General features: G+C 47.7%; 3 protein-coding genes across 3 annotated transcripts; all 3 read left to right on the top strand.

The window, feature by feature from the left end:
• Window positions 1-792: 792 nt before the first annotated feature.
• Window positions 793-14,894, top strand: LOC124701925 (anaphase-promoting complex subunit 6). The gene is made up of 16 exons (XM_047234025.1): window positions 793-1,050; window positions 1,888-2,022; window positions 2,100-2,173; window positions 2,372-2,411; window positions 2,663-2,708; window positions 3,190-3,269; window positions 3,384-3,559; window positions 3,625-3,750; window positions 4,013-4,087; window positions 4,335-4,460; window positions 4,892-4,961; window positions 5,789-5,871; window positions 6,436-6,549; window positions 7,080-7,179; window positions 13,851-13,886; window positions 14,165-14,894. Exons 1-16 carry the CDS (start codon window positions 808-810, stop codon window positions 14,255-14,257), a joined length of 1,617 nt encoding a protein of 538 aa, XP_047089981.1. The 5' UTR covers window positions 793-807; the 3' UTR covers window positions 14,258-14,894.
• A 722-nt stretch (window positions 14,895-15,616) lies between these two features.
• On the top strand, window positions 15,617-20,378 carry LOC124701924 (transmembrane 9 superfamily member 3-like). The gene is made up of 7 exons (XM_047234024.1): window positions 15,617-15,958; window positions 16,402-16,442; window positions 16,520-17,105; window positions 18,092-18,229; window positions 18,347-18,503; window positions 18,625-19,109; window positions 19,850-20,378. The coding sequence occupies exons 1-7, from the start codon at window positions 15,801-15,803 to the stop codon at window positions 20,067-20,069; spliced, it is 1,785 nt and encodes a 594-aa protein (XP_047089980.1). The 5' UTR covers window positions 15,617-15,800; the 3' UTR covers window positions 20,070-20,378.
• Window positions 20,379-22,077: 1,699 nt separating this feature from the next.
• LOC124701926 (deoxymugineic acid synthase 1-A) lies at window positions 22,078-24,308 on the top strand. Its single transcript, XM_047234026.1, has 3 exons — window positions 22,078-22,576; window positions 23,388-23,631; window positions 23,721-24,308. The coding sequence occupies exons 1-3, from the start codon at window positions 22,284-22,286 to the stop codon at window positions 24,123-24,125; spliced, it is 942 nt and encodes a 313-aa protein (XP_047089982.1). The 5' UTR covers window positions 22,078-22,283; the 3' UTR covers window positions 24,126-24,308.
• The last annotated feature ends 2,574 nt before the right edge of the window (window positions 24,309-26,882 follow it).

Raw genomic sequence — 26,882 nt, 5'->3', positions numbered from 1 at the left:
ACCACCTACCTAGCTAGGTTACGACCCCTCTTACACCTCAATCATCTAACCTATCGAAGGCGTCCTTGAGCTCCTGCACGAGCTACTCAATGTGGTCGAGCTCCTGTATCTAGGCAACTGAGGGTAACTGGTCTGGAGGGCAAGGAACTAGTTGGCGATAGCGGATTCGAGCTGTTGGAGGCTGCAATCAAACGGGAGCTTTGCAAAACCTACTTTATTGGGGAGGGGTAGCGCATGTACTAGTTATATGCATTGAAAAGTTTATAACTTTTTTGACCAAGTGCAGTAGTTAATCGGGAACATACCTAGTAATCGGACTTTCGGTACGATTAATCGGACTAAAGGGTTAACGTAAGAGATTAATGGTAATCAACACGGTCAGACCCCTAGTAGCGATTAATCGGTCTAGTAATCGCTGAATCAGCCTAGTTTTTGAACAGTGATTTTAGTCCCTAAGAAGAGAACGTTTGCCACATAGGTTTCTGTTCTTTGCTCACACACCCCTCTAGAAGTGGAATATTGCAGAACGAATCCATTCAGATCTCACGCAAACCCGCGGTGAGTCCCGACTTCTGACCGTTCCCGTCAATTTCTTATTTGCGTTCAAAAAAATAAGTAAGATTTCTTCTACTAAAAAATTTCAAGACGAAATTCTCCATTCTTTCTGTTTTAAGGAACACACAGTTGCGAACCCTAGTTCGAATGTTGGATACGAAATTCGGTTTCCCTCCCGCAGCCGCAGCCGCAGCCGCAGCACCAGACCCAAACCCCAAGCGGAGGAGGAGAGGCGGCGAGGCCGCGGCGGACATGAGGGAGGAGGCGGTGGAGCGGCTGCGCGGGGTGGTGCGGGACAGCGTCGGGAAGCACCTCTACACGTCCGCCATCTTCCTCGCCGACAAGGTGGCCGCGGCCACGGGCGACCCCGCCGACGTCTACATGCTCGCGCAGGCGCTATTCCTCGGCCGCCACCACCGCCGCGCGCTCCACGTCCTCAACAACGCCCGCCTGCTCCGCGACCTCCGCTTCAGGTTCCTCGCCGCCAAGTGCCTCGTGAGCTCCACTCCCACCCCCTTCCCTTTTCCACTTCGGCATTTCGTCGAACGGGTTGCGCGCGTGCGTCCCGATTATCAAGATCCAATTCCCCTTCCCTAAGTACCCATAGCGCGTGTGGCCTGACATTTCGTCAGGACTTTTGGCCGAATATCTCGTGGGTATTTGCAAGCATCCGGTAGAATTCGTATGTTTTCCTTTCAGCGGGAGGTGCTTGACTTGGATTGAGCATTTTGTCATATATAGTACTCCTGCTGCGGCTACAGCTGGTGGTTTTGTTTTTGGCATGTACCAACTGCCCTGCTAGTGCTCAGAATGATCAGCGGAGTACGTCTGCATTGTTTTGAGTGTAAGCTGTCAAACATATTGGGTGTTCGATTCAGCTCTGATTAGCTGGTATATGATTTGACATTTTGGTTGTATGTAACAGATTGCATGCTTTCTGCTGTGGGTTGCTAGAAGTGAATTGAATTGAGTGCTGTTTTTTGCCCAATTATCAAATTGACACTGTGTCCTTTTTTTGTGTGTTTTGGACTCCTGACCTGATCCGCCTCCCTGCAACTTAGGACGGAAGTTAAATTCCTTATGGGGGGAAGGATCAAAAGACCTCCATGTAATTAGTCGTTTAATTTGATTTATTTCTCCTAACTCTGGAACTACGAAGCGTACTATAACACTGTCTAATTTATGGTCCCCATACAATACTTCATTGGCAACTGTAGACAGATTAAAGCCTTTTGATTTTATAATTTTCATCATTTTGGTTTATTCACTCAGCAACGAAATTCCCCCTTTATGTTTAATTATGCTGCATTCCTCACAATTTTTCTTCGATAGGAGGAGTTGAAAGAATGGCATCAGTGTTTGATGATGCTTGGGGATGCCAAAGTCGATGAACGTGGCAATCTTCTTGACCAGGATGATGGCAGTGACATCTATTTTGATAAGGATGCTGAAGATCACGAGATCAATGTGTGACTTCTTTTGTGTGTTTCTCTCGTAGTAGTTGCTATTATGGTTGCTTATGATTGTGCCTCGTACTTTTCCAGATCAAATCAGCTATATGTTTCCTACGTGGCAAGGCGTATGAAGCACTGGATAATCGGGATCTTGCTCGGCAATGGTGAAATCAGCAACTTCCATTTACTCTTTCTTCCATTACTATTTGTATATTTCGAAACCCTTGGTATAACCACTTTCAGTGTGTTCAGTGGTACTGACGATTACTTTTTTCAAGTCTTTTTCTCTGTGCACCTTCTAAGTTGAATTACAACTATTTTGGTTAAGAAGGATTAGTGACTTCCTTCTACTGTTATATCAGGTACAAGGCAGCAGTTAAAGTTGATCCGTTGTGTTATGAGGTGAGAATAATCACCTCACTCCATAAAGATAAGAAATTCTGATGCTTGTTAGCTTTGTTGGTATCATTGCAACAAAACACCATTAACCCATCATCAATCCTTACTATCATAATTATGCTTGAAGATATGTTGCCATTGTATTGATGTTGTGGTTGTGGGAAAATCTCTGAGCTGGTTAGATCCTCAGATCTGGTGTCCTGTATTATCATCATTTGGCATGATCCTAATAGTCTTTTTGATATACTTTTCAGGCTCTTGAATGCCTTGTTGATAATTACATGTTAACGTGCGAGGAAGGTAAGTTTCCAAGTTGAAATCTGTCTTTTTCTTCTTGTTATGGGGTCTATCTCGAGGTTTGCTTATATCGTGCATGCTAGTGTTATGTCTTGCACTGCTTTTCAAACAAGAAGTGCATTCGTTCTAATATTTGCTCATATCTTGAATGCCAGATTTATGTCTTGCATTGCTTTCACATATGGACTGCGTTCATTTAGTATTTGTTTGCATCTTCTTTCCTTTTGGTAAAGCTGTGTGCTCAGCAGTCTGATGGTTGCAAGTGTGTATGAGCTGGAAAATGCTCGATACATATAACTAGATAAGCTTGGCAAAATCGTTCTGTTCTTCTCTATTTTAAGTGTCATCTGCGTCCTTTGAGGATATATCTATCATATGTCTAATGTCATCACTTGACCAATTTATAGAAGACAAAATTTACCTGCAATTTCCACTTAGTTCTCTGCTTATTGAAACAAGAGTATGATGCCACATTGTATTTCAGAATCTGAGTTATTGTCCTCTCTGAAGTTCGGGAAAGAAGATGGGTGGCTGTCAGCATTCTACACATGTTTGATTAAAAAGGTAACCAACTGAACAACCATACCATGCTATACATTGCATACAAATGCATGATCGATTTTGTAGGTCATTATTGATGCTTTTGTTGGTCTTGGTATTTTTTTTGTTGCCTTGTAGCATGAAAAAGAACATGTGGTGGAAGCAAAATTCAAGGAACTTGAACGTCAATCTTGCAGTATATCTTCTTCAAGTTCTGGTCAAATGATGAAAAACAACATTGACGTTTTGGCTTGCAAAGCTGAATACTACCATCAGAGTGGAGAATACCAAAAATGTTTTGAACTCACATCCGTGTAAGTTGGTAGCGTTCCTGTTCCATTGCTGTTTACATTCTTATGATAATTTGTTTTTCTTTCAGGTTACTTGAAAGGGATCCTTTTCATTTAAAATGCACATTAGTGCATTTGGCTGCTGCAATGGAGCTTGGGCATTCCAATGATCTTTATCTTTTGTCATGCAATTTAGTGAAAGACTATCCTCAAAAGTAAGTATCTACCTTAATAATTGACCGATCAATTATATTTGAGAATTTGTTGTACATGGTCCCATAAGACAGGACTCAACAGATCTTCATCTCGGCTCTTACTTTCATTTGTGTATTAAACAGTTTGAGACATAGAATGGCATTCTTATACAATCTATGCATCTTCCTGTAGTATTTTAAACTAGGAAGAAATTATACTTGTCATTTGCAGCCAACCATTTGTGAAGCATATATTTCTGATTTGTTTTCTGACCCTCTATAGGGCTATTTCCTGGTTTGCTGTGGGGTGCTATTATTACTGCATTAAGAAGTATGATCAAGCAAGAAGATACTTTTGGTAAGCATATTGTCCTGTACAACTGTCAACCACTGTCTATTTCTGAATATTTTTTTCTGTCATTTTCTCCTTGGAAAATCTGGCAGTAATTGTGTTTTATATGGTTAGAAGCACTTTCTTTGTTTTTTCTTGATTGTGTGCACATACTGCTCCCAATTAGTTGAGATGATGCAGGATATGTTTTCGGATATTCAAATTTGGCCACAAAGTTACCAAATGTACTTTACACTAATGCATTTCCTATCAGCAAAGCTACAGGGTTAGATGGAACATTCCCTCCTGCTTGGATTGGTACTGGTATCGCTTATGCTGCTCAAGAGGAGGGTGACCAGGCAATGGCTGCTTTTAGGACAGCAGCTCGACTATTTCCTGGGTTAGTAATCCATTTACTTTGTTTGTTTCTGACAGTTACTGCTTATCTGAAGATCCAATCCATGTTGTCTTCTCTTATCCTGCTGTACTCTGCAGAAGAATATTCTTCTACATATTCTTTTATTAAATTTTTAATACTGCATGCCAGCTTAATATTCCTAACTATCTCCTGGGCACTCAACTCCAAACTGTGCCAAACTTTTCTCATCCGTTCAACTATCTCCTGGGCATTTTTTTATTTAGTCCAAAATCCATCAATTGTTTCTTGTGGGATGCGTGACAAGCCTTATTTGTCTATCGATCATAATAGTAAATAGTACTATCCAGATATTGATTATGAAAATTGTGTATTAGTTCATACTCTCTATTTTCGGGTATAACTATCTCTTATTTTGCTTCTATCTTACTTCTTTTATTTTCATTTCATTTCAGATGCCATCTCCCAACTTTATACATGGGCATGCAATATGTGCGAATGCATAATTTCAAACTTGCAGAACAGGTACTTGAGGTCTCTTAGTAGTTTAAATTGTTGGGTAGAATCTGTGTACTAGAGAAACTCAGTTAGAGCTAGTGTTTCTGCCCTATCATCTTTCTGTTTGCCTCGATACTTTCATATTTTATGGAAACAGTAGGGTTTAAGTGCCGATAATTGTTGGAAAAATATATTTAGGGAGCAGGAGATTTTAGATGTTGCAGATTATTGGCCACACTGACAGAAAAATGAGTAAATCATCATGTACGATTCCTTTTGGCTTTTGCTATTTGTTCAAGGGGTGGTTTAGTTGTTGCTCATGGTGGGAACTACAACTGTAGCAGTTGCTCATGGTGAGAACTACAACTGCAGCATTCGAGAATATCTCCAAAATTATCGTAAACTTTGACATACTTAATAAAAGACCAAATAGGCTACGGCTCATAATGGTTGCAATGATGCTCCTCTAAACTGCGCAGCAGTTAGCGAGGCTGGTACTGTAAAAAAGAATTGCAATGTATCTGTCATGCTGGCTACCAAATGTAATGTCCGCATGAATGCATTCATGACCAGCGTTTAAGAAAGTTTAGTTTGAATTAAGTTGATATTAGAATTGATGATTGTTTTTGCTCCTGCTTGAGCTTGGTTCATTTCAGCAACTTTGTTCATTTACACCCTTAGTTTCAGATTTAAGATCTTAAATGCTTGTAGTTGTTGACAAAAGGATGCTATTACATATGGCTGCACGGGACCATTTACTACAACTGCCAGCCACAGTTATATATATAAGCTTGTGTGTGACAAATAAATTTGTTGTCATTTCTTATTAATCCAATTTGGTTTCTGTGCTGCAGTTCTTCATGCAAGCGAAATCCATCTGTCCATCCGATCCACTTATATATAATGAGTTGGGTGTTGTAGCTTATAATATGAAAGAGTAAGAAAGCTTCTCTGCTCTAAAGGTTTTTGTTAACCTAGTATGATGTACCCACCAAATGCCCCACTTTAGTTCTAACGGGTTAGCTCCAAGAATGGCTTCCCAAATGGGAGGCTTGCTTGAGTTTACTACAAAAGTGTCATGTTAGGAATTTCTGGTGGACAAAAATGTATGTATTTATCACACGGCTCTGGGACATCGGGAAATACCAAACAGGAAGTTGTTAAGTCTTCAGAATGCCTCCCATGATGTACATATGCCCTTTAAGGAGGTTCTTGAAATTTTGAACAAAATTCTTGCTCCAGCATGTTTCAAATGTGCGCAATTTCCCTCTGCATTTGAGATTGTTAGATTTAAAAATTTCATACATATGATCTGTGTAAGAACTGTTGTTTTCCTTGTTTGTTTTTCAAATCCTCATGCACTTTCCGCTCAAAGACTTATGAAATTTCATATTATTGGATTGGGTAGTTTGCTGGATAGAAGTATCATAGTAACATCAGATTTTTTTGTGTGTGGTTTTTGCTCCTTGTGACTTGATGATCTTGTTTATTTAATTTTTAGGTATCAAAATGCAGTTCAGTGGTTTGAGTTAACACTGGAACATACATCATCGTCCGTGAATGAAATGTGGGAACCAACATTGGTGAATCTTGGACACGCACTGCGAAAACTGAAGTAATTGAAGCAGTAGCTTTACATGTTATGTTTTAGTTCACAAATTCGCCTGCTCTTAACTTGTTTATACTAGCTGAGCTAGGGATTTGCTAAAACTGATCTCATTTAAATGCCTGGATTATGAATGTCGTTATATGCAAGTGAACAGAAAAATGCAAGTGAATATGAAATGAAGTGTTTTACTTGACACATCAGCAGTTGATCTGTTAAACCTCTTATAGTCTACAAAATAAATGATCCTTTTTATGTACGAGTGCATTTGACTATGGGATTGCTTGTTTGTAGAGCCAAAATGAAGCTATCAACCACATCAGAATTTATTTAATACTGTATATACATTATATTTTGTTCGCTTGTGCCTAACATATCGACATATTCTCACCTGTATTAGAATTTTTTTTTGTTAAACTATAGCAACTTATCCAGTTCCTTGTTATGCATGGATTAGTATAACTAGGAAGATAATTCTACTTTCTTGTTAGCTCTGATCAAACTACCATTTCCCAACTAACATTTTATTGTTTCAACAGGAAATATCAAAAGGCAATATCATATTATGAAAAAGCACTCGCTTTTCCAACAAAAACTCTGAGTGCATTTTCTGGTCTTGCTTACACATACCAACTTATGGTATTTCCTTGATCCTTTTGATTTACTGTTTTGTACATTGTTACTTTCTGCTTCAATGATATCCTCCCAATCTATTACATAATAGCGATAGAACCTGGCAGATGCAGTATGTTATCGGTCATATTTCTTTGTCCATGAATAATCTTTATATATCCGATCGTATGTACCCATATGATTCTGTTACGACTGCCCATGTTATACCAACATCCGATGCAAGTAAAGGAACACTGCATTTTCCAAGATTGACATTACAGGGATATTATATTACATATTTAGAAAGGAAAATATCTATTCAATATATATAGTGTTGTAGGCAAAGAGGGCGTGGGGGCAGCAGGAATTGTTGGTTGGAGGCTGCACATGAGTGAGTTGGGTTGAGGCTGTGATACGGGTAGGGGTATTTCTAGCGTTTATATTTGGGTTGGGCTTGCGCTGTAATTGTAGGTGTTTTGGGCGAGGGATTATCCCTACATCCTGTTTTTTTAGTAGGGTCTTTTAAGTCAACTTAAAAGATGAGCCCAAGCCTTGATTCTTTTTCCAATAGAAATCGAGTAGTTGTACAATTTAGATGTTATACACAACTTGGTTGACTTAGACATAGCAATGCTATTTATTTTACTTCAAAAATATGCTGGATACTTTGGGATACACATGTATCCCAGTGTATCTCATATGCACACGACAGTTTCTTTTTGTGTAAGTAACAGGGTAACATATATTCTTTACCGAGTGCAAATAATTAGATGTAGCAGTCGATCAGGCAATGTTGGGATGCAGTAGAAAGTACCAAGAACTTGAGAATAGTGGGGTCCGACTTGGTTTTGAAAGACCTAGTGTGGTAGAGACTAGGGTTCTACCGGGTCTAGGGCGGAGATTGTAAGGGTGGAAGTGAGGGCGGAGAGGTTGGAGAGCTCGGCGCCGGCGGCTGGGCGCCGTCGCGGAGGAAGGAGGCGGCGGCTAGGGTTGTTGCGGCGGGGGCACAGGGGTCTCCCGTCTCCCTTCGAGGAGACGAGACGGTATTGATACTCGAATATTGTCCGATTAATCTCGAAGGGATACAAGTGTTTATATAGGAGGACGGCCTCCTCTAAACCCTAATTTACTTGGGCTAAGCCCCTAATTTACTTGGGCTAAGCCCATAACTAGCCACTAGTGGGCTTCCTGCGTGTATAGGTCAAACCGACCATAACATCTCTCCCCGCCTTCTCAAACGGCTCGTCCTCGAGCCGAACTTCGGAAACTGCCGGCGGAGATCTTCAAGCTTCTCCCAAGTCGCCTCGTCCTCCGTCGAGCTCGTCCAATGCACCAAGACGTGCCAAACACCACGGCGGCTGCGCGGGCCTTCAACACGCGAGCCACGCTCGCCGGGCGAGCTCGAGACGCCCATCCGAAGTAGGTGGAAGAGCTGGTGGTGCGGAAGGAGGGTCGCCCCGGTAGGCCTTCGGAGACCGACGTTGAAGACGTCGTGGAGGCGCGAGCCCGCGGTGCAACTCGAGGCGGTAGGCGAGCTTGCCGATGCGCTCCGACGACACGGAAAGGACCGGCGTAACGAGGGCCCAACTTGTGCCGGGAGCGCGGGTCCAGGGCCCGGGTCGTCCGGTGAAGAAGGCGGAGCCGGACCCGGTCGTCCGCCGCAAACTCCGCCTCGCGATGATGAGCATCATAGTGCTTCCTAGCCGCTGCGCCGAGCCCGAAGAAGTCGGCCGGCGCGCCTCGGCCCGATATCTCGTCGCGGGTACGTAGCGAGGTCATCCGCCGTGTCGGTACGGGCCGTGCCGGACGCATAGGGAAGCATCGCCGGTGGTGGCCTCCCGTGAGACCACCTCAAAGGGAGTAGTGTGCAGCGCGGAGTGGTAGGACGTGTTGTTGCGGTACTCGGCCCACGCCGGCCCGGTCCACCCAAGCTCGTGGACGATCCCCGGTGATGCGAGCGCGAGTACATGGCGATGATCTTGTTGACGACCTCCGGCCGGCCGTCCGTCCGAGGATGAAACGCCGTGCTCATGCGGAGCTTCACGCCTGCCAACCTAAAGAGGTCCCTCCCGGACGTGACCCGTGAACACGGGATCACGATCACTGACGATGGAGGACGGAAACCCATGGAGGCGAACGATGCCGTCGAAGAAGGCGCGTGCCACGGACGTCGCCGTATAGGGATGGCCGAGGGCGATGAAGTGCGCGTACTTGGAGAAACGGTCGACCACCGTGAGGATGACGGACTTGCCGCCAACCTTCGGCGACCCTCGATGAAGTCCATGGAGATGTCCGCCCACACCGGGACGGCACGTCCGGCCGGTTGCGGTAAGCCCGCCGGACGGAGCGTTTCCGTCTTGTTCCGCCGGCATGTGACACACGCTCGCACCCGGTCTCGCGCCGGGACGCCATCCCCGGAATGTGAACATCGGCGCGCGGACGGTGCAGGGGTCTTACGGGACGCCCTCGTGACTGCGGAATGCGCCAAGGACAAGGCCCGGTGGCGCGAGTCTCCATGATCCGGCACAAAGATGCGGCGCCCATGGAGGAGTAGTCCCTCGTCCGGGCGCCATGGTGCGGCCAGCTCGCGCGTCGGCCGGCGGCGGCGCGGCTGCTCGCGCATCCGCGGCCTCGGTAGTAGCGCGGCGAACCTCGTTGATGAAGGCGAAAGATGGCCCGGAGTGGATGCGGAGGGCCGCGCCGACCGTGGGCGCGTCCGCGACGTCGTCGATGTCGCGGCGGGACGAGGCGTCGGCGGCTTGTGTTGAGGCGGCCGGGACGGTACTCGACGGTGAAGTCGAAGCCGAAGAGCTTGCCGATCCACGCGATGTTGCGGCAGCGTGAGAGGCGGCGATCCGGCAAGAACTTCGAGCCGTAGTGGTCCGTGCGCACACGGAATGTCCGGCCCCAAAGATACGCCCGCCGGTGGCGCACTGCCTGGACCAGCCCGATCGGCTCGCGCTCATATGCGGCGAGCTTGTGGTGGCGCGCGGCGAAAGGGCGGCCGAAGAAAGCGAGTGGCCCCTCGCCTGGTGAAGGACGGCGCCGAAGCCGATGCCGGAGGCGTCGCGATCCACCACAAGCGGCTCGTCGAAGTCCGACATCGAAGAACGGGGCCCGTCGTGAGTGCCCGCTGCGGGCGGCGAAGGCCGTGGCCGCCTCTCGTCCCGGAGAAAGCGTCGCGGCGAAGCGAGCGCGTGAGGCGCGGCGATGAGGCCGAAGTCTGGATGTACCGCCGGTAGTATCCCGCGAGGCTCAAAAATCCGCGAAGAGCTCGCGGCGGCCGGGGCGTCGGCCGGGCGGCGACGGCGGCGACCTTGTCCGCGTCCATCGCGACACCGTCGGCGGAGATGACGTGGCCCAAGTACGCGACGGAGGTCGTGCCAAACGAGCACTTCGAGCGCTTGAGATGAAGACGATGCGCTCGAAGCTCGTTGAAGATGATGGCCACGTCTTGCGGGTGCTCCGCCCGGGATGCGGCTGTAGATCAAAATATCATCAAAGAAAACAAGCACAAAGCGTCGTAAGTAGGGGCTGAGCACGTCGTTCATCGGGGCCTGGAAGGTCGCCGGCGCGTTGGAGAGGCCGAACGGCATCACCAAAAACTCGTAGTGGCCATGGTGAGTGCGGAACGCCGTCTTGGCGATGTCGTCGGGTGCATGCGCACTGATGATAGCCGAGCGCAAGTCGAGCTTGGTGAAGAAGCGCGCGCCATGCAGCTCGTCCGGGAGCTCATCCACGACGGGGATGGGGAACTTGTCCTTGGACGTGACGATGTTGAGGGCGCGAAAGTCGATGCGAAGCGCCACGTGCCGGTCGGTCTTGCGCACAAGGAGCACGGGGGCGCGAACGGCGACGTCGAAATCCGGATGATGCCCTGTGCTAGCATGACCGCCACACGGCGCTCGAGCTCGTCCTTCTGCAGGCGCGGGGTGCCGGTACGGCCGCACGGCCGACGGGCGCCGTGTTCGGCGGCAGGTGTATGCGGTGGTCACGGGGCCGCGAGGAGGAGGCCCTGCGGCTCGTCGAAGAGGTCGCCGTCTGCTGCTGCGGTAAGTCGGCCAGGAGCGGGTGCGCCTCGTCCAAGTGCGGCGGCCATCGGGTGGAGCTGCGGGGATGCGCCGGTGCTGCCCAAGCCCGTCCGGTGAACACGGCGGCCGCCCTCGCGCCGGAAGATGAGGGACGGCACGTCGAGGTCCCAAAGGATGGGGCCTAAGGTGCTCGGAAGTCGAGGCCGAGGATGAAGTCGTAGCAGCCCAAGTCGATGCCGACGCGGTCGATGGAGAATGGCTCGTCGCCTACGAGCACGGGAACCTGTCGCGCCACGCCACGGCACGTAAGACGGTCCCCGTTGGCGACGGTGACGCCGTACTTCTCCGATCCCGCCGAGTCGGAGAGCGAGGCGGCGCATGGCGGTGTTGGATAGGAAGTTGTGCGTCGAGCCCGTGTCCACCGGGCCGCGGTGAGACGCTCCCCGTTGATCGTCACCGGGAGCAACATCGTCTTTGCCGTCTTGATGCCCGCCATAGCATGAAGAGAGACGACGAAGGCGGACGCGTCGACCGGCGCGTAGGTCGTGACACCGGCCTCAGTGACGGTGGCGGCCGCGAGCTCGGCGGTGAGAGCCTCCACGTCGGCGTCGTCGACGGTCTCCGAGTAGAAGAGGCGGGCGCACGTGTGGCCCGGAGCGTACTTCTCGTCGCGGTTGAAGCACAACCCTTGGCGGCGCCGCTCGAGGTTGCTCCGCGGCCGTCGGCCGCTTGAAGGGCGAGTCGGCGCGAGGAGGCCCGCGGGAGCGGCGGCCGGCGCGCGGGCGCGGCGGGGCGGTGGGCGTCGGGGCGGGTCGGAGCGCGGGACGAGCGGCCGCCACGTTGCGCGTAGACCCTGCTGCATGGCGATGGCGCGCCGCTCGTAGGCCCGCGCGTAGTACATGGCCGTCTGCGAGTCCGCGAGCTCGCGCATCTCGACGTCGACGCGGATGTAGTCGGGGAGGCCGCCGACGAAGAGATCGGCGCGGCGCGCCGCGCCGAGACGCCCGGGGCATGGCACGCGAGCGCCCGAGAACGGTCGGCGAAGTCCTGGACCGTGGTGGTGAAGGCGAGGCGTCCCGGCTCGGCGAGGCGGCTTCCGCGTAGGGTCGACCCAAACCGGCCGGAGGCACGGGTCGCGGAAGCGCTCCCGGAGGCGGCATCCCGCCCTCGTCCTGCTCGAGGGCGTAGTACCAAGTACGCGCGGCGCCCGTAGGTGATAGGAGGCGATCCACGTGCGGTCGGCGCGAGCGTCCGCTGCCCCCGAAAGAACCGCTCACGCCGGTTCGGCCGGTTCGGGGGATCGGTGGCGCCGTCGTAGGTGGCGAACTCCGGCTTGGTGAGCGGGGCGAGCTGCGTGCTGAGGCGGGACCTCGGGGGCGCCCTCCGGCGGCCCGGGTTGAAGGACGTGCTCGCGGCGAAGGGGCCGCAAACCCGCCGGGACCGCCAAAGGGGTGGGCGGGCTGCTGAACCGTCGTCCGCGCCGCGGTGCCCGAGTGTAGACGGGCGACGCGTCGATCCATGTGGGAATTGGCGAAGGCGATGGCGGCCACCACGCGGGGCGACCGTTGTTGGCGGCGGAGGCGGGCGGTGGGCGGCGGCGAGCGGCGGCGGCCGGTGGGGGCGGCGGCGGAACGGCGGCCGGTGGGGGCGGCGGCGGAACGGCGGCCGGCGGGGGCGGCGGGTGCCGGCCGGCCTTGATCTCCGCGAGCTCGAAACGGATGGCGCGGAGGCCGTCGGCGAGTCCGCCAAGTAGCGGGCGGGAGGTCGAGGCCCGTGGGGGCGGCGGCGGCCCGGTCTCGCGTGGAGGCGGCGGCGGCTCCCTGCAGTGCGTGGGCGCCGGTCATGGCGGCGGCGGTGGCGGTGGTGGTGTTGGTGGCGGCGGCGGACGTGGCGGCGATGGGGTCGACGGGGAGGTGTTATAGCTGCGTGATCTCGTCCGCTGCGTCGGGGGTCTTGGGCGTGCGGTTTCGCCCACGGGCGGCGGACATGTTGTTTCTCCCGCGGGCAGCGACCTCAAAGTTTGCGCCATCGACAGTCATCCGGCGGGGAGAAGGCATGGTGTCACCGACAGGAGCGCACCGCGTAGCACCACTGCATTCCGCCGCCGGCCGCCGCGCGAGCTCCTTTTGTCCCGCTGGTTTCCATGGGATCCGGTGGGTCAGTACGAGTGCACCCGACGGGCGGATGGTGTCCACTTTATGTTCAGGGGTCAACAATAAAGCGTCCCAGTCCATTTCAGGTTGAGAGTAATAAAACAAGCCGAGATGTAAAAGGCTCATTTTTAGGTGTTAGGTTTGTGTTGCGTCCAGGTGGGGTGTAGTGTTAGAGTACGTAATGGGCTTGGGCTAGCGATATAGCCCATTAGTCTTAGGGTTAATTAGAGATAAGGGTCGCTTGCTTAGGGGTCAAGTAAACCTCTTTATATAAGGAGAGGAGACGTATCAATCTAATCAAGCAAGAATTAAGAAGGAAATCCCTTCCCTCTTGCCACCGGCCGTGGGCAAGGCCCCCGGCCGGCCCTCTCGCGCCATCCCTCTAGCAGCGCTATAACACCTTCATTTATTTTTTCAAGTTTGACACTTTGACAGTTTGAGCTTAATTAATAACACCGTCATTTATTTTCTGAGTATGTATTTGATATAGTAATAATTCTTTTCCAATATACAGGATAATTTTGAAGACGCCATAACTTACTACCACAAGGTGAGTTTTTATGTTTAGCCTTCTTTTTTGAAAGAGTGTTCTTCATTAAGCACCTTCATTCTAGAAGTTGGGCCTTCTGCAAAATAGATGTTTGCTGAAATCTTCCATTTTTTTTTCACTTCTTATGTGCACACAATTCCTACTTTTATAGAAAGGGGCCATTGGACAAATAGACACAGTTCAAATGGGAACCATCACATCATTTTTCAGTTCGTCCCTTTCATCAACAAAAAAAAGGTTAGACAATGATTCATTTCTCATCTCTGCTTTTCTTACAGGCTCTATGGTTGAAACCAGACGATCAATTCTGCACAGAAATGCTAACTTCAGCTCTTGAGAGCAGTTGCCAGAGCACTGCTCGGAGAAAATAGTTTAGGCATAGTCGTTCCATGCAAATTGCGTATTTTATTTTTTTGGGCAAATCTGGCCTTTTGACAAAACTAGTCCCCTCTTTTGACCCCCCGGTAAAACTATTTCGGAATGTGACCCCTATGGTCGGCGCCACAGAGGACGACACCGAAGTTGTGCAGGTTGACGCCAACGAAATTTAGCACGGAACAGCTCTAGGAGCTTGGCGCCACATTGGCACCGGCCTTGTTCCGGCTCCACGCGGCTTGGTGCCGACCCTGCTTCGGCGCCAGTCAGTCTTGGCGCCGACCTGCACAACTTTAGCACCATTCTAATGGCGCCGATCCTAGGGGTCAGATTTCGACATAGTTTTGCCGGGGGGCCAGACGAGGTAGTAGTTTTGCCGGAGTATCATATCTGTCAAAAAAATAAGCAAATTGCAACGGGTGCTGTTGTAACTCAAGGGTGTTGCCCTGGCACCAAATGCATTCATTTGTAGCCAATTGTTGTAAAGTTATTGATGTGCAAAGTATGTAATGGCTCAAGTTCATTTGTAACCACCCACAACCCAGATAGACAGATACTGGATTTCCCGGTGTACTATTGTGTGACATTTTGCTGGTTTTTACTACTAATGTAAATACCACCATGCCTTTTTGACGACGGGTGTAATTGTCCGTGGGTATCATATGCATTTTGTGTTGTTCTGCTACTATAATTCATTTTCTCGTGCTTAGAAGTCGTGTTAAGCTTGAGGTTAGTAGTCTGCATATATTCGGAATTTTCGGAGGTTGTTCATCAAAAGGTAATATGGTTAAAGGTTCTGCTGGCATTTTTTGGTTTCATCAACAAGTCTGCATAATTTAGGTCAGATTAGTCAACCTTGTGGTTTGATGTGGTTATTTTTGATTTGATTCTCGCCCTAATCGAGTAATTATTTACTATAACCATTCTGACAAGTAGTACTACCGTTAATGCGTGCTTGCTAAATTTGATTCTCGTTTTGATTTGAGCTGTATTTATGATGTGTTTAATAAGTATGGAAACGTTTTATGTTTGTAGGAGGGAGCTTGTCGGTGGTTGTTGATCTGCCCTGGCCATCGTGCACCTACGGCGCGTAACGCGCGTCCATTTTTTAGTTAATAACTAGTAGTACTACACTAGCAGCAATAACGAGATTTGAGCAGGCGATCGTGCCAAAAAGGCGCTCAAGAGACTTGCGCTGGACTCAAACCCCAGCCGTGGCGCTGGAGGTGGATTTGGATCGTGGCAAAGCGACCGACGCATTTGCGAATGTGGGTTAGCTAGCTGACCAATACCATCAATCAATCGAGTAGTAGTACATCGCCACCTTCCGCCACCACACCACCCTGACTGACAGGAAGTGCGAAAAAACGCCATCCCAGGAGGAGGACCCGAGCCAAACCCATCAGATCTCCATCCTCCCCCCGAGGTCTCCCTCCCTCTCTATTAAGAAGCACAAGCAAGGCGCCACTCAGATCTCTCCGCCCCTTCGTCCAGGCTTCCACCCCCTCGTGCCCCGCGCGCCCGTCAACGGGACGAGAGATGGCATCGCCGGCCGCGGGCCCGGCGGCCGCGGCGCTCCTCACCCTGCTCGCCTTCGCCGTGGCCGGCGTCCTCGCCGACGGCTCCGACCACCGCTACAAGGCCGGCGACCCCGTCCCGCTCTACGCCAACAAGGTCGGCCCCTTCCACAACCCCAGGTAACAGCCAGATCCCATCCCTCCCCAGATCCCTCCTCCCTTTGGCGCACACCCCGTGGGGGTGATCGGATCCGTCAGATTCGCCGGAGCTCCGTCGGCTGTTCCGGCTCGGTGTCGGGGTCGAGCTGTTCCAGGGTTTACGCTAAGTAGTAGTAGGGTCAATCAATAGCGCATAGGTTTTGGAGATCTAGCAGAGAACCTACGTCTGGATTGGGCAGAATCGCAACTACTGGTAGTAGTTCAGCGCAGCGCCACCTAATTTAGCAGGCTTCTATATCTGTTAGTATAAACTGTGGGGTTTGGGCGCGGCATCTGGATGCATTCAACCTTTTGTCTGCTGCCCGCTGCGGCAGGAATCGAATCGGATCTATTTGTAAAGCAGTTTTTTCCTCCTTCCTAAACGCCATACATGCATTCTCACGCCTCCCTCCTTTTCCTTGCAGCGAGACGTACCGCTACTTCGACCTCCCGTTCTGCTCCCCAGGTTAGTTCGCCACCATCCCACGCCTTGCGTTCTCTCCCAAGCAACAGCACGCTTACACATCCCGCTTCGATTTGCAGAGGAGGTGAAGGAGAAGAAGGAGGCGCTGGGCGAGGTGCTGAACGGGGACCGTCTGGTGGACGCGCCCTACAAGCTCAACTTCCGCACCGACCACGACTCCAAGGCGGTCTGCTCCAAGCGGCTCACCAAGGAGGACGTGGCCCGGTTCCGCGCCTCGGTCGCCAAGGACTACTACTTCCAGATGTACTACGACGACCTCCCGCTCTGGGGCTTCATCGGCAAGGTCGACAAGGGCAACAAGCTGCCCCCCACCGACTGGAAGTACTACCTCTACAAGCACATCATCTTCGACATCCTCTACAACGGCGACCGCGTCATCGAGATCAACGTGCACACCGACCAGAGCGCCCTCGTCGACCTCACCGACGACACCGAGAGGGACGTCGAGTTCCTCTACACCGTCAAGTGGAAGGAGACTGCAACGCCGTTTGAGAAGAGGATGGAGAAGTACTCCAGCTCGTCAAACATGCCGCACCACCTCGAGGTTCACTGGTTCTCCATTATTAACTCCTGCGTCACCGTCCTGCTCCTCACTGGGTTCTTGGCCACCATCCTCATGCGAGTGCTCAAGAATGATTTTGTCAAGTAAGTTTCTACTAGCTTCGTTTTTTTTTGTTTGAAGTAACTAGTTTCCCGCTAAAATCTATATGTTTTCTGTTTCAAGATTGTGCTAGAACAATGTTACTCTACGACTAAATCCTACTTTAGTGCCAGACAGTACAGAAACATAAATCTCAAGTCATATGCTTTGTTTTGTTCTCAGTTCTTACTGCAAAATAGGTAATCATGGTAAATTTGCATGAAACATCTCTGATATACTAGTTATTTAGGGCCTATTTGATTCTTAGGATTCCAAAAACGCAGGAATAGAAAAATAACCCCCATAGAAATGCAATGTCATGCCAACACTGAATCCTACATGATTGATTTTGCACCAAATGTTATCTGATCACACCATTAGTAAAAAACAAAGGAATCTGCTGAATACTGCATGAATAGGAAAAACCCGAAGAAATGCAATGTCATGCCCACACTTGAGTTTGCACCAAATGTAATTTGTTGCACCATTAGAAATAACAAAGGAATTTTTCCAGAGATTTGATTCAGTGGAAAATTGACAATGAAAAGTACCGCGGAGAAATCATGAGGAAAAAGTCCTATGATAAAAATTCCTTCCAATCAAACAAATCATGCAAGAAAAATTCCTGAGTATCATTTGAATCGAAGAGTCCCTCATGAATAGATATATTATCTTGTCATAAATGGATATACTCTCTTACATCCATTGTTCTATGCACTCTACCAATTCCACATTGAGTCTTCCAGTGCTGGTAAAAGTTACTCTCCTAGATTTTGATTAGGAAAAAGATCTTATGGTTTGCCTTTCAAATTTTCTCTGGTTACTTGGCCTCAAGTTCCCCTAATCAGACATGTTCATATTTTTTTACCCATTAATCATTTATTTAGTGATGCTTCTCATTTTCGGTCTGCTCTGTTGACATATATGCACAAGAACATTGCCTACATTTCTTCTCTATATTTCTAAACATTGTGTATATATTCATTTGAAGATATGCCCATGATGAGGAAGCAGTTGATGACCAAGAAGAATCTGGATGGAAGTACATTCATGGTGATGTCTTCCGCTTCCCCAAGAACAAGTCATTGTTTTCGGCTGCTCTTGGCACTGGAACTCAGTTGTTTGCTCTGTAAGTGCGGATGTTCTCTCTTTGTCATTCATACCATTGCCATATCTGGCATGAATAAAAACATGATGTTGCCACACTGGGAATCACATAGCTAATGATCTTGTTTGGACATGGCAGGACAACCTTTATATTCCTGCTTGCACTTGTTGGAGTATTCTACCCTTACAATCGTGGTGCACTTTTCACTGCATTGGTCGTCATCTATGCACTTACTTCAGGAATAGCTGGGTACATTGCAACCGCGTTCTATTGCCAGCTAGAGGGAACAAACTGGGTATGTGTTGTCTTTATTTATAAGAATAAGATAACCTTAGATTCTTCTGTTATGTTGAGATTGCTAAAGGAATGGATTATATTCATTGTATAATGATACCATTTTATGTTTATATTCTCAGGTGAGGAATTTGCTATTAACAGGATGCCTGTTTTGTGGACCTCTCTTCCTGACATTCTGCTTTTTGAACACTGTTGCTATTGCTTATAGTGCAACGGCTGCATTGCCATTCGGCACCATCTGTGTCATTGTGCTCATCTGGACCTTGGTTACATTTCCTCTACTAGTTTTGGGTGGCATTGCTGGTAAAAACAGCAAGAGTGAATTCCAAGCTCCTTGCCGTACCACCAAATACCCTAGGGAGATTCCTCCACTTCCCTGGTACCGGACAACAGTTCCACAGATGGCTATGGCTGGATTTTTGCCATTCAGTGCTATATATATTGAGCTCTACTACATCTTTGCAAGTGTTTGGGGCCACCGAATTTACACCATTTACAGCATCCTCTTTATAGTCTTTATCATCCTCCTCATCGTCACTGCCTTCATTACTGTTGCGCTGACATACTTCCAGCTTGCTGCTGAAGACCATGAGTGGTGGTGGAGGTACAGTAATTTTTCTTTTTCTTTTTCTTTGAATGATTGATTATTTTCAAGTATTATTTTGGTCGTTCACTAGTCTACTATACTAGCGCCACTTTTAAGATTTGTGAGCACAGAAGCCCTGCTACTATTTATGTATGCAATTTATCTGGTTGTTGCTGTTGCTCTTTCTGTTACATTTGCAAACTGGTTGTATGTATATAGATAGTTTAGTTTGTATATAGTGTATTCTACCGTTGGTTTGGTCTTCACTTCAGTTATTTCTGTTAATTCAGAAACCATTGAAGTGGCTGCCATCTTTTTCCAATCCCCATTTTTTATTTATTCCTGGGCTTCTCTTTCCCCTTTTCACCATAATTTGGCAATGGAATTACAGCTTAGCAATATATTACGGAAAATCTGTTATAGCTCTTGAGTTCCAATCGTGTTTTCTAGCACAAGTTTTGTTTTTCTTATGTGAATAATGTCATGGATACTCCATATGCTGATATGCCATACAGTAATGTACTGAGCTCTAGGGATGGGAATGGATTGTGAATGTACAGGATATTGGTCATCCCATGATTTTAGAATTGACTATTTGGATAGGAAGTCTTTATCATATTAAAACCCAATTGAATTTTGATCTGTATCTATTTTCCCTCTTAGGCGAGTGTAGAATGAGCACTCAAAAGATATGATCAGTACACTTCATTTAGTAAAAATTGTTGGGCTAAACATTTTTTGTAATGTTTATCATACAGGTCATTCCTAATTGGAGGATCCACTGGATTTTTCGTCTATGGCTACTGTCTGTACTACTACTATGCACGATCGGATATGTCTGGCTTCATGCAGACATCCTTCTTCTTTGGCTACATGGCCTGCATCTGCTACGCATTCTTCCTTATGCTCGGCATGATAGGTTTCCGTGCCGCCTTGTTCTTTGTTCGGCACATATACAAGTCCATCAAGTGTGAGTAAACTGCGGTGGAGAATGAAGAGCAGCAGAGTTGTACTCCTTTTTGGTGCCCTCTAAGAAGTCCCAGTATAGAAAAGGTTAGCTCTCGCGTGCAACAGGAAGCAACTAGAGAGGTTGGCATGTTTCAGATTAGGCCATTATTCATAGGAACAGGTAATGAACCTATAAATTTGTTGTTCTGTTTGTGCGACTGGTATGATAAATCGTCTTTTCCTTCCTCCCATGTATTATCTCCTATGTGACATCCGGACAGTATTACTTTGTTGAACCATGACCCTACATGAATATCTATGGAAGCTCTTATTATGTTATGTCATATTTGCTATGGCAGAATAACAGAAGTGTAGAGATGGTTCCTCAAAAAGGGCATGTCCAGTCAATTTGTACTGTTCTATGTGTATCATTTGCGTTCTAGTTACTCCGTATGTTTTTTTCAGATTTTTAGTTTCTGTAATCTATTTGTTGAGCTCATTGTTGTGGCTGGTTTGCAAAAACATGTAGCTGCTGAGTACTCGTGAAGTTTATGTTCCTTGTTCTGAAATTTAGCGATGGCACTTGACAAAAATTGGAGAAAAGAATACCACCAATTTAGAATTCTAAGAAATATTTGTAAGTTGGACTAATCGACTAAGAATTGTGATGCAACGCATGCAAACGATTGCATGGACTTGGCCGGTATACTGCTCCACTACAAAACCGCGAGATGGCATGATCAAGGCCTCCTTTTCTTGACTGGGTTGCTGTAACGTCTAAGGAATTCCTTTCCCGTACAAGTGAACATCAGCTACTAGGCATGAAAATAGAGCGGAAACTTTCCGACTTTTCCTATGGAAACTGGAAAGGAATTTTAGGGAACGGAAACGTAATCTTTCAGTTGAACATGGAATTGGAATAGTGTTTTTTTAGGTGGAACAACCACGGAAACTGAATTTACATTTTCGACTAATACGGAGTTTCTGTTTTACGGTTGTTTTGCATAGGCAGTCTAGCGGGCACAATATGTTCAAAGTGACACGTCTAAGCAATTGTGCTACTACCTCCGTCCCAATTCATAGGGCTTGCGCGTATCTCTAGGTTGTTAATTTGGCCAACCATAATATCATTTGTATGTTATAAAAAATTATATCATTGGGAAGTAGAATATCTAAGCTTTCTAATGATATATATTTTGTAATACATATGTTGCATTATCATCGTTTAATTTACGACCTAGGGACACGCGTAAGCCCTGTGAAATGAGACGGAGGGAGTAGGTTGGAAAGCAAGTTGGTTCTATCTGCATTGAAAGCGGGGCCATTCCTTGATAAGAGTATATTGAATCCATATGTCATCTTGCCATGAGTAGATTGTATCTATTGGGAAAATATAGGTTCGATCAAGATTTGCTTCTCTGGAATACCAAAAGCAAGCATGACGTCGCTTTGAACATAAATGCCCAGGATATGAAATTCTAAAAAGAGACTAGGCCAACTTAAATGAGATATCATAACTTCTACTTGAGTTATTCTGTATGATTCAAGGCGTCTCATGGTTCCGGCAATAATCGGCTTTTCTCCCATGTCCGTACAATATTCGGTCCATATTTGTTTCCGATGGTATCTGTTTTCATATTTGTTTTCAATTTTTTGTATTCCCTTTAGCCTTAAGAAAAAGTGGCACTAGTCACTTTTGTCTGTTTCCACTTCTTCATTGCTACTTGCCCCATTCCAATGAATAAGGCGTAATCGTTTTACGTGTTTTTCTTTAACTAAAAATTATTTACAAAATTTATGAAAATATTAATATAAAATTAGCATCATTAGAAAGCGTTTTTGAATACGAATATAATGGTACTTATTACATATAATATAATAAAGATCTGGTTGCTCAATTTCTTCTGTCAAAGTAATCGAAATGGAGGTAGTATCAGCTAGCACACGGTACATGGGACGCCCTCTGCACGAAGCACGCCGCGTCCAGTATACCCTAGTTTAGTCCTCTAACTGAACACTACCTGAATTTCCGCTTCTTTTAATCAGCTCAAGCTCACCCACCCATGCCACTGGCAGTGACCGAGACGAGCTCACCTCACCTCACCTCTCATGCCGTCAACGCCTCGATCGTGCGTGTATATATGTCGTATCCTGCCGAGTTTAATCTGAACTGAAAGCGTCCAGGCACGCCGCCCGCTGCAACCCTCACAGTCCCAGCTCAAGCCCCAAGTCTCATCTCAGGCCATGGGCGCCGGCAAGACGGCCGCGGGCATGCCGCGCATCGGCATGGGCACGGCGGTGCAGGGGCCCAAGCCGGACCCCGTCCGGCGCGCCGTGCTCCGCGCCATCGAGCTCGGGTACCGCCACTTCGACACCGCCGCGCACTACGAGACCGAGGGCCCCATCGGCGAGGCCGCCGCCGAGGCCGTGCGCTCCGGCGCCGTCGCCTCCCGCGAGGAGCTCTTCGTCACCTCCAAGCTCTGGTGCAGCGACGCGCACCGCGACAGGGTGCTCCCCGCCCTCAGGCAGACGCTGCGGTACGCATACCCATGATCCCCAACCTCTAGTTTTCCTGGATTACATGAGAATTAGGACAAGAAAAATCGTGATTTAGGGTCGGAGTAGCACCAAGATAATCTTGGCCACCTCTTCGCAATACATTTTTTTGTGTGTGTGATAAAGGCCTAGAAAACATTGAATCAATTGCTAATATGAACAGTTTGCTGGTGAAACAAAACCTAAAAAACAGAGGATGAGAGACATAATACATGGAATCAACTCGAACTGTGTACCCCAGTCCAGTCCAGTTGGGCCAACCGCTTGAATACCACTAGGGAAGAGTGGAGTGGATTTGGCAGACATGCCTAACCCATGACTGGTCCTACTAGCTTGTCTCAGGCTTCACGCACGTCTCGATGCTTGTCATGTTCATATGCATCTTTCAGGCATATCAGTTGAGCCCTCATATCAACCGATGTCGGTCCAAGTTCCAACAAATACGGTTTTATTCTCATACCACAGCTGATCTGACAACCTAGACAAGAAAACCAGTAGAGAATTCACTGGCATGTACAGCCAATATGCCAATTCCCACAAGACACTAGCTGCTGGAGTCAAGAAGCTAGTTATAGCTCCAGACACACGCAGACCAAATCAGTCTTGTACTCCTGTCCTGCATCGATCATCTCTGTCACTCTGATGACAAAGATGACACCGCAGCACTGAATTCAACATAGGAGTGCACTGTTGAGCTACCGAGTAACTAATCTACTGTACTATTGATTCATACTACTAGTAAGAAAGGTGAACTTTGACAAGAATTTTACCATGATGCATTGGCATTTGCAGAAACCTTCAGATGGAGTACGTGGACCTGTACCTCGTCCACTGGCCGGTGACCATGAAGGCGGGACGGTTCAAGGCCCCCTTCACGGCCGAGGACTTCGAGCCCTTCGACATGCGAGGCGTGTGGGAGGCCATGGAGGAGTGCCACAGATTGGGCCTTGCCAAGGCCATCGGCGTCGCCAATTTCTCCTGCAAGAAGCTGGAGACACTGCTCTCCTTCGCCACCATCCCTCCCGCCGTCAACCAGGTCCCTAATTGACCAGAAACATTTGAAATTATTAAGCTGTTAAATCGTAAAGTGAGTGATTGATCATGTTGTTTTGGTTGTCATGGCAGGTGGAAGTGAACCCGGTGTGGCAGCAGAGGAAGCTGAGGGAGTTCTGCAGGGGGAAGGGCATCCAGCTGTGCGCCTACTCGCCGCTGGGTGCCAAGGGCACGCACTGGGGCAGCGACGCCGTGATGGACACCGGCGTGCTGCAGGAGATCGCCGCGGCCAGGGGCAAGACCGTGGCGCAGGTGTGCCTGCGGTGGGTGTACGAGCAGGGCGACTGCCTCATCACCAAGAGCTTCAACGAGGAGAGGATGCGGGAGAACCTCGACGTCGACGGGTGGGAGCTCACGGAGGAGGAGCACCGGAGGATCGCCGAGATCCCGCAGCGGAAGATCAACCTCGGCAAGCGCTACGTGTCCGAGCACGGGCCGTACAAGTCGCTGGAGGAGCTCTGGGACGGCGAGATATGACGCCGCGTACGTACGGGCTGGCGGTCAGAGCGTGTGTGCCTCTGCTCTGTGTTGTGAGTTGTGACTCTCTTTGGCCAGGGAGCGGGGATGGCTGATCAGGGGACAGTTTGATGCTGATCTGCCTTGCAATAAAATGATGTTCTGCATTGCGTTAATAAAAAATATATCTGCAGTGTAAGTTCCTATTTTTTTTAAAGGGAAGGCCTCCAGGCCCGGCTTTATATATAAAGCCACACACGGCATAATAGTCAAGTTACAGCTCCTCACACACACAACCAACATAAGTTCAAAGACACAGACCACACCCGGGTCACAGGACGAAAAGAACGCGACACAGCCAACAAGCGCAAACCAACCCTAGCCTATGATAAGTGGTGCGCTGGATCATGGCATCAATTACCAAGTTCCTATTTTATCCTTTCCGGGAAAAAACATGTGTCTGTTTCATGGCATCAATTACCAAATGCAAGAGCGCGTCAATTTTTTTTACCAAATGCAAGAACAGAGTAAAAGATGGGGATCTTGGGATATCATCTAGGTATGTTAAGCGTACTTCGCACACTAGTCAGGGACTTAGGGTATGTGTATGGTTTCTACCGCCTCCATCCTAGAATAATTGTACTTCCGGTATTCATGATCGTAACATCCCAATTTTTAGGATTGGAAATTACACAGCATAAAATCTGCGAACTTTATGTGTAAATTACTCTCGAAAATTTTATACAAAATATACTACTATAGAAAATTGCAATAGTTTTCATATGCAAGAAGAATCAACTTAAAAATCATTTACAGAAAATGAATTATATAAAAAAAATACTCAAACCAATAGAGTAAAATTTGAAAAATGTAAGTTACGCAGACTTGGAAATTAATGGTTCTACTGTGTTCTTCATAACTTAGCGAATCCAGGGACATATTCTTTTATATTTTTTGGAATTATAGAATGGCTTGTGCTTCCATAGATCCCCCAAATCTCAAAACAGTGTAAAGCACCGAAGAGGTATCTTCGTGAGTGAAACACAAGAACGGTTGAGATTTAACGATACCTATTCGGTATTACAAGTAGCATAGATGGGATTAAATGGTCCCACGATACCTCTTCGGAGGGGTACATTGTTTTAAGATTTGGGGATCTATGCAAATTAATAGGAAAAATAGCTCGGCACGTTATGGCTCCCTATTCGCCGGTACCAATTCGGTAGGGGAAGCGTCTTTGGCCATCAGATCAAGATCCGAACCCAGATCGGAGGTGCGGGGCTCACTGGCTATGACGTTGGCGATGGCTCAGGAGGTCAATGACACTGGTGTTCCTATGAGACTGAGCGAAGGCGGAGTAGACAACATTTATTCTACACAAATAGTACCATTGGATTCACTAGAGAATGTATTTTCATCATATAACTATTTAGTGGCGTAAATGTTATTAAAATTTTGTGTAAGCTTTGGTCAAACTGGAAAATGCTATTTTTTCCACAATTAACATTAAGCAAGCGAGGCAAATAAAAGGTTGGCCACAGGTGTGTCAAGACTTGACAAAAGGTTGAGTCTCTCACACCTTAGTTATTTAGATACTTCCTCCGATTCATATTACTTAACATTAGTATAGATGTACATAGAACTACAATAAGTCTAGATATATCTATATTAGTAGCAATGTGTAAGTCACAACTCACAACTATGATGAAAACCAAAAACACATCTACAAATCTGTGGCATGCCTAGCTTAATTGCTCCCGAAAGCAGAATTTATGTCAAACCGTTCAGAGGAAAAAGGCGTATCAACACGAATGGCACATCCTGGAACAAAAGCGAAGAGAAAAAAAGATGAGCAGCAAGGTAGCGCGGGTAACACTAAACAGAACAAAGGATCATCGAAGTATGAACAAAGAGAGGAAGCGTTGCAGCTAACGAGCGGGTTCCATCATGGGCCGTATGCCTCGTGCGACGCAAGCACCCGTCTTCTTGGACTCAGCCGAGTGACATGACCAGGCAACTGAACCGGCGCGGCAGGCTTGTTATGATGGGCGGCAGAGCAGCCCGCTGCCCGGCTAAACGCCGGGCCTACCGGCCAGGGCCGACAAGGCCGGCGGAGTGCCTATAGAAAGCCAAGGTGAACACGCCTATAGAAAGTTCCATTTTGTTTAAAAAATGCTTGCATATAGGCCATGTTGTATTTTAGTCAATACGAAAAAACTTATATTTCAGAATCAGCAGCAATTAAAATTGTGTAAATTCAGGTGTGGTAAACGGTGCAAAATTCGAAACTTTCTAAAATTTATCAAATTTGTAATTTTACGGAGCCTAAAATAAAACATATCTTGTGTAGAAAATATGCACACCCGTACCATAGAGGTCTTTTGGTTTGTAGGATTTGGACCTATAGAATTTTTTCATATGATCTACTCCCCATTCTCTGATTCTCAAATAAGTGAACATGTGGGTTTTATGAAGATAGATTATCAACTGGAGAGAAAATTATATTGGGAAGATGCAAACTAACATCTTTCTCCTCTTTAATTTTTTCACGCGTATTTTTTCAGATAAAGGGAATATATTAACATAAAAAAGATACAATTACACCCAGCCTCTGCAACAACGTCCCACCTTAGTGGCAGTACGGATGCACACAGCCAAAAAAACAGTAAAGAAAACTAAAAAATAAAAGTCCCGCTATAGCCTTCTAGACCTAGCAACATCAATACAACCACCACCGTGACAACACCTGAAGTACAGACTCTCCAAAAGCGATGCCTC

This window comes from Lolium rigidum, chromosome 3, assembly GCF_022539505.1.
Source record: "Lolium rigidum isolate FL_2022 chromosome 3, APGP_CSIRO_Lrig_0.1, whole genome shotgun sequence".
Lineage (NCBI taxonomy): Eukaryota > Viridiplantae > Streptophyta > Magnoliopsida > Poales > Poaceae > Lolium > Lolium rigidum.
The sequence above is the reverse complement of the archived record's forward strand: the minus strand, read 5'-3'. Positions and strand labels throughout refer to the sequence as shown.

Excerpts from the sequence above, each read along its gene's own strand:
- LOC124701925 (XM_047234025.1), top strand. The coding sequence starts at position 808 with ATGAGGGAGGAGGCGGTGGAGCGGCTGCGCGGGGTGGTGCGGGACAGC. Across the intron at positions 2,023-2,099 it reads CTGAAGATCACGAGATCAAT|ATCAAATCAGCTATATGTTT; the intron begins GTGTGACTTCTT and ends GTACTTTTCCAG. Across the intron at positions 3,270-3,383 it reads ACACATGTTTGATTAAAAAG|CATGAAAAAGAACATGTGGT; the intron begins GTAACCAACTGA and ends GTTGCCTTGTAG.
- LOC124701924 (XM_047234024.1), top strand. The coding sequence starts at position 15,801 with ATGGCATCGCCGGCCGCGGGCCCGGCGGCCGCGGCGCTCCTCACCCTG. Across the intron at positions 16,443-16,519 it reads CCTCCCGTTCTGCTCCCCAG|AGGAGGTGAAGGAGAAGAAG; the intron begins GTTAGTTCGCCA and ends TTCGATTTGCAG. Across the intron at positions 18,230-18,346 it reads GGAACTCAGTTGTTTGCTCT|GACAACCTTTATATTCCTGC; the intron begins GTAAGTGCGGAT and ends TGGACATGGCAG.
- LOC124701926 (XM_047234026.1), top strand. The coding sequence starts at position 22,284 with ATGGGCGCCGGCAAGACGGCCGCGGGCATGCCGCGCATCGGCATGGGC. Across the intron at positions 22,577-23,387 it reads GCCCTCAGGCAGACGCTGCG|AAACCTTCAGATGGAGTACG; the intron begins GTACGCATACCC and ends TGGCATTTGCAG. Across the intron at positions 23,632-23,720 it reads TCCCTCCCGCCGTCAACCAG|GTGGAAGTGAACCCGGTGTG; the intron begins GTCCCTAATTGA and ends TTGTCATGGCAG.